This window comes from Plasmodium gaboni, chromosome 2 (genome assembly GCF_001602025.1).
Source record: "Plasmodium gaboni strain SY75 chromosome 2, whole genome shotgun sequence".
Lineage (NCBI taxonomy): Eukaryota > Apicomplexa > Aconoidasida > Haemosporida > Plasmodiidae > Plasmodium > Plasmodium gaboni.
Window position 1 is genome coordinate 350,197 of NC_031482.1, and position 7,605 is coordinate 357,801.

The 7,605-nt window shown below is 19.0% G+C and overlaps 2 protein-coding genes across 2 annotated transcripts; both read left to right on the forward strand.

The window, feature by feature from the left end:
• Window positions 1–511: 511 nt before the first annotated feature.
• On the forward strand, window positions 512–3,862 carry PGSY75_0211700 (putative tyrosine kinase-like protein; the record flags this gene model as incomplete). The annotated part of the gene is made up of 1 exon (XM_018783783.1): window positions 512–3,862. The coding sequence occupies one exon, from the start codon at window positions 512–514 to the stop codon at window positions 3,860–3,862; it is 3,351 nt and encodes a 1,116-aa protein (XP_018643773.1).
• Window positions 3,863–5,586: 1,724 nt separating this feature from the next.
• Window positions 5,587–7,407, forward strand: PGSY75_0211800 (asparagine--tRNA ligase; the record flags this gene model as incomplete). Its single annotated transcript, XM_018783784.1, has 1 exon — window positions 5,587–7,407. The coding sequence occupies one exon, from the start codon at window positions 5,587–5,589 to the stop codon at window positions 7,405–7,407; it is 1,821 nt and encodes a 606-aa protein (XP_018643774.1).
• Between the last annotated feature and the right edge of the window lie 198 nt (window positions 7,408–7,605).

The window sequence follows — 7,605 nt, forward strand, 5'->3', positions numbered from 1 at the left end:
TTTTTTTTTTTTTTTTTTTTTTTTTTTTTTTTTTTTTTTTTTTTTTTTTTTTTTTTTTTTTTTTTTTTTTTTTTTTTTTTTTTTTTTTTTTTTTTTTTTTTTTTTTTTTTTTTTTTTTAAAAATTTTTTAAAAATTTTAATAATTTTTTTTTTTTTTAAAAAAAAAAAAAAAAAAAAAAAAAAAAATTGTTAAATAATTTTATATGCTTCATTCTTTTTATACTTTTTTTTTTTTTTAAAATAATATAAATAAAATAATGTTTACATTTCATTATCTACAAATGTTAAAATAAAAATATATATATATATATTATATATATATAATGAATAATATGTTTGTGTGTAATATACATACGTGATAATATTCATATATACCTTTTTTACATATATATTGTTACCAAATAAATATATACACATATATCATATATATATAAATATATACATATTTATATTTGTATTTATTTATTTATATGTGTATATATTTTTAACATGCCCTTTTAAAAAAAATGATATGGGAAAAAGAATAACATGTAATAAGGTTTCTTATATAAGAAGTTCCAGGGGAGTTTATATCGGCAAAATAGAAAATGGACAAAAGAATGGATGGGGTTTACAAATAAATAATAACGGAAATAAATATGAAGGTTTATTTAAAAATGATGAAAAATATTTATTTGGGTTAGAATTATTATGTTGTTTATGTGGTCATACGTATAGGAATAAAGTTGAAAATGGAATGTATGGAAAAGATAAAATTCATTATAAGGATGTAAATAATAGTAATGCTTACTATAATATTAATAATAACAATATTAATTGTGATGATCAATTAAACTTCCATTGTAGTAGTGAAAACGAATTTGTCAAAGGAAATATCTGCATCCATGAAAATAGATATATTTATATAGGTAGTTATAAAAAAGGGAAAAAACACGGGAAAGGTATTTTAATTAATTATAACAATTACTTTATATATAGTTGTATATTTTATAAAAACAAAATTATATACGTCGACGTTTTATTTTCAAATGATAAAAAATATATGAACATGAAAAATATAGACATTAAACATTATTATAATATACATAATAAAAAAAAAATTTATTTATTTTTACAAAAAGAATATAAAAACAAACTTTTGGAATTTATAAATTTTTATAATCATATAACACACAAAATGAAAAAGAAACAAGAAAATGTTCATGACAAAATCACTTTTTTAAAATGTCTAAAGGAACTTTTTTTCGTCACACATACAAATAGGAAAAACACTCAAATAGAGGATATAATACATACTTATAAAAATTATAGTATTAATAGAAATAATAATATATATAATATTTTCAAGGAAGAATTACATAAAATAGAACAGGCGGGAAATAAAACACAACATGAAAACGGACACATGAAAACAATTTGTAGACATGAAGGACATGAAAATATGATAATTTATAACAAAAGGAAAGAAAATAATAAGCATACATCTACAAGCAGTGGTGAAAAAAAAAATAAGCATACATCTACAAGCAGTGATGAAAAAAAAAATAAACATACATCTATAAGCAGTGATGAAAAAAAAAACAAAAATACATCTACCAACAGTGATGAAAAAAAAAACAAAAATACATCTACCAGAAGTGATGAAAAAAAAAATGGCTATTTATTTGTTTCAGATGAAATAAAAACAAAATATAATATGATAGAAAATATGAAAAAAAAAGAAGAACATTATACAATGATTAATAATAACAAAAAGAAAGAATATTTTTACAACTTAAAAAGTATGATTTATGAAGAAGTAGAGTTTTCTCATAATAATTCAATCTATGATTATGAAAATAAAGAAAAGAACAGGAATATTGAAATACCTTTTTTTTTAAAAAGACGAAAAAAACATAATGATATTGAAGAATTTGTATTATTTAAAAATGCATATAACAAATGTTATAATTTAGAAAGTGGTAAGGATGATATTATTTATAACTATCAAAAGGATAAAATAAAAAAAGATAAATTAAAAGTACCATTTTTTTTTAAAGAAAAAGGTATATATAAATTTTTTAATAACAGTACTGAAAAGAAGGAAGATGAAAATATTATTATACACAAAAAAAATGATGAAATTATTTATACTGATAAGATAATTAATCATATAAGAACAAATGATATGCCATATAATATCATACCAAACAAAAGAGAAACGATTGTAGATGATATAAATAGTTGTAGTAATACTTTTTCCACTAAAAGTAATACAGACAACGCGAATTCTTATCATATGAATATATATAGTGGTAGTAATAATTTTTATGAAAATAAAAAGAAAAAGATTAAAAAAAGGGATAATAGTGAATATTCTTCTACAATTAAAAATAAAAAGAAGTTATATAATGATAAGCTATGTAATAATACATGTGTGTGTATAAAATCGAAAAGAACGTGCTCCTCTTTTAAAATAAATAAACATGAAAAAAAAATAAAGGAAAACTTCAAATGTAACATACATAAAAAATTAAAACAACGTGATAAGAACTTGTTATTTAATAATTACATTTTTAATGATAATTTTTTGGATAATGTATTTGTTTTAAAACCTCCTATGGATGAAGAGGGTGAAAAAAAAAATTATGACAAGTTAAAACATGATACATTTCCATTATTTTTAAGAAATAAAGAAAAAAAAAAAAAAAAAAAAAAAAAATTATTTCAAGCTCAGAATTATATATACTGGAACATTTATGAATTAAATTTATTTTTTTTTTTGGTAGGGATACCAAAAGAAATATTAGAGATTTTTATCAATCATCGTTTGGATGGTTATTGTTTAAAATATATTGATAAGAAGTTATTAAAAGAAATGAAAATAGAAAATAAAATAATGAGAAAATATATATATTTGTGTGTACAATATTTATTAAGATTAAGAGAAAAATATAAATATAAGAAGAAAAGTAATAATATATTAAATGAAAAAATAAATGAACATTTTATTTTAAAGAAAAACCAATTACATATTTTAAATTTAATAGGTAGAGGAGGTTATAGTAATGTATATAGATGTATATATGGTAATAAAAATATATTAAGAATAAATAAAGTTTTTGATATACATTATAGTATTAATAATACAGCATTAAAAATATTTTTAAATAAAAAAAAAAATATATTAGAATATTTTACAGAATTATTTATTGTATCTAATTTAAGACATCCAAATGTAACATTATTTTTAGGAGCTTTAAATAATCCAAGAGCTATATTATTAGAATATGTTCAATATGGAACTTTATTTGATATCTTACATAGATATAAAGTAAATATTAAATTACAAGATATAATTAAAATATCTAAAGATATAATAGCATTTATGTCCTTTCTGCATAATAAAGGTATTATGCATTGTGATTTAAAATCTTCAAACATTTTAATGTCTATAACAAGAGATATTAAAATATGTGACTTTGGATTATCTGTATTTAATAAATATAACAAGCCTAAATATCTAGGTATTGTAGGTACATATCATTGGACAGCCCCTGAAGTATTAAGAAGTGAAGGATATACAAAAGAAGCTGATATATATTCTTTTGGAGTCATTTTATGGGAAATGATTCATAGAAAAATTCCTTTTAGTGAGATAAAAAACCCTTTAGATATTATTGCTCATGTTGGATATGCTAATAAAAAATTAATTGTAACAGATAAAAATATCCCAGACCAGTTAAGATATATATTGCATTCATGTTTACATAAAAATAGGCATAAGCGAAAATCTTTTTTATTCTGGTCTGAATATTTTGATTTGTTGTATAATGTTACAGATATCCCAAAGGAGGATTACACCAGTTTTTTTTTTGACTAGCCAAAAACAAAGGCTACTTGTCGCAAGAGGGTATAAATATTAAAACGAAGAAGTGAATATAAATCAAAATAAATAAATACATACACACACATACATACATATATATATATATATATATATATATGTAAATATATATGTAAATATTTATGTAGTTATTCAATTTTTATATAATTACGTTATAATTATGTACAATTATATACATGCTTAATTGTAAATTATTTAAAGATATAAACATACATACATATATATATATATATATACATATATAGATATATACCATTTAAATAATTAATTTTTTTTTTTTTTTTTTTTATTTGTCAATTTATAATTGTATTATTTTAAAGTTTTCTTTTTGCTCATTTGTTTATATATTATATAATTCGCTTATTTTTTAAATTACTAAGATATATTATTATATTAATTTTTTTTTTTTTTTTTTTTGTGGCCGTTAAGGAAAAAAAAAATAAAAAAAAGAACTTTTCCTCTTTGTACATTTTAAAATTATAAATAACACCAATTTTGTATTCTTATGCAGAGATATATTTAAAGTATAATAAAAAGATATTAAAATGTGTTTTCAAAATATTAAAGAAAGGGTTTGTAAAAGAATGATAGATGAGCGTGTATTATGAATACACTGGGTAAAAATAGGGGTATTTCTTTAAAAAAAAAAAAAAAAAAAAAAAAAAATATATATATATATATATATTATACATATATATATAACATATATATATTATTTGTATATTATAAAATTGGTACCTATTTAAAAATGAAAAGTAGTTCATATAATATAAACATTTTTCACTATTATATATATTTTATTAAATGATATATTGATATATGCATGTAGCATTTTTTATTTTTAATTTTCTATATTTCATTAAAAAAAAAATATTATAATATATATTAGAATAGTTAAAAAAATATACATAATAAATTATTCCCCTATATATTTTATTCATATTGTAATATATATAATATATACATATAATATATATATTATATATATGCATTAAAAAAAAAAAAAAAAAATATATATTTTTAATATTCTTATAAAATAGGTACATATTGAAAATATTATATATAATAATATGATATATTCTTAAATAGTCATATTTTATTTTATATTATCACCATAAAAATATATGCATATATATATAATATATTTTATTTATAATATATATTTTTATTTTTTTATATATATTTTTACATAAAAATATATAACAAATAAATATATGAAATAATATTTATTTTGTTTTACATTTCTATATACTTATTAAAAAAATTAATATAAATATATATATTATATATATTATATAATTATTTTAATTTATGTAGTGAGATTGATTTAAATAATAGGAAATTATAATATTATAAAATTATTAATATTATAATAAAATATATAAAAAGAATACATTTCCCTTAAAAAAAATAATTATATTAGCATTTTGTTAAAAATATATTATATATATAAGAATATATATATAAGAATATATATATAATAATATATATATAATAATATATATATAATAATATATATATAATAATATATATATATAAGAATATATATATAATAATATATATATAATAATATATATATAATAATATATATAATATTGCTATAATTCCCCCAATAATAAAATATATACAATATATATATATATATATATATATATATTTTTTTTTTTTTTTTTTTTTTTTTTTTTTTTTTTTTTTTCATAATGTGTGAGAAAGACGATATTATTGTGAATGAGGAAATACTACAAAAGGCAAAAGAGTATCAGGTGGAGAATGAGAAGGAAATGGAAATGAAGAAATTAAAACCAATGACTGAAGGGTTATTAAAACCACAGGTAGATTTGTTACATATAGGTGAGAGAGGTAGTCGAGGAAGAGTAAAAATATGTAATGTATTAAATGTTCCAAGAAGCGAAAAAGAATATAATAATAATGCTAAAGTAGAAAATAATTATATTGGCAAAATAATTACAGTATGTGGTTGGAGTAAAGCTATACGTAAACAAGGAGGTGGAAGATTTTGTTTTGTGAATTTAAATGATGGATCATGTCATTTAAATTTACAGATTGTTGTAAATCAGTGTATAGAAAATTATGAGAAATTATTAAAATGTGGAGCAGGTTGTTGTTTTCGTTTTACAGGTGAATTAATTATATCACCTGTTCAGAATGATAATAATAAAAAGGGTTTATTAAAAGAAAATGTAGAATTAGCATTAAATAATAATGATATTCATAATTTTGAAATATATGGTGAAAATTTAGATCCTCAAAAATATCCTTTATCTAAAAAAAATCACGGGAAAGAATTTCTTAGAGAAGTAGCACATCTAAGACCTAGAAGTTATTTTATTAGTTCAGTAATTAGAATTAGAAACTCTTTGTCTATTGCTACACATTTATTTTTTCAAAGTAGAGGATTCTTATATATTCATACACCACTTATAACTACTTCAGATTGTGAAGGAGGAGGAGAAATGTTTACAGTCACTACTCTTTTAAATGAAAGTGGTGATATTCGTACAATACCAAAGGTTAATCTCAAAAATAAGAAAAAGGAAAAACGTGAAGATACTCTTAATGATAAAAATGCAAAAAAGGATAATGTAAATGATACTACAAATAATAATACATGTAATAATAGCAACAACAATAATAATAATAATAATAAAATTTCATCTCAACAACATGAAGAGAGTTATCTTATTGATTATAAAAAAGATTTTTTTAGTAAACAAGCTTTTTTAACAGTAAGTGGACAATTGTCATTAGAAAATTTATGTTCATCTATGGGAGATGTATATACCTTTGGACCCACATTCAGAGCTGAAAATTCTCATACATCTAGACATCTAGCTGAATTTTGGATGATAGAACCCGAAATCGCTTTTGCAGATTTATTCGATAATATGGAATTAGCTGAAGCTTATATAAAATATTGTATCGATTATGTACTAAATAATAATTTTCATGATATATATTATTTTGAAGAAAATGTAGAACCCAATTTAATCAATAGATTAAAAAATATATTAAATGAAGATTTTGCCAAAATTACTTATACTAATGCTATAGATATTTTAAAAAATTATTCAGATTCATTCGAAGTTAAAGTTGAATGGGGAATGGATTTACAATCAGAACATGAAAGATTTATAGCTGAAAAAATATTTAAAAAACCTGTTATTGTATATAATTATCCAAAAGATCTAAAAGCATTCTATATGAAATTAAATGATGATAATAAAACAGTTGCTGCTATGGATGTTCTTGTACCTAAAATTGGGGAAGTCATTGGTGGATCGCAAAGAGAAGATAATTTAGAACGATTAGATAAAATGATAAAAGAAAAAAATCTAAATATAGATAGTTATTGGTGGTATCGACAACTAAGACAATATGGATCACATCCACATGCAGGATTTGGTTTAGGTTTTGAAAGATTAATTATGTTAGTAACAGGAGTTGATAATATAAAGGATACCATACCATTCCCTAGATATCCTGGTCATGCAGAATTTTAAAATTAAAATGAACATACTATATAAATAGATTTATCATTTATTAAAAAAAAAAAAAAAAAAAAAAAAAAAAAAAAAAAAAAAAAATAAAAATAAAAATTAATTTATTTTTTTATTTTTTATTTTATTTTTTTTTTTTTTTTTTTTTTTTTTTTTTTTTTTTTTTTTTTTTTTTTTTTTTTTTTTTTTTTTTTTTTTTTT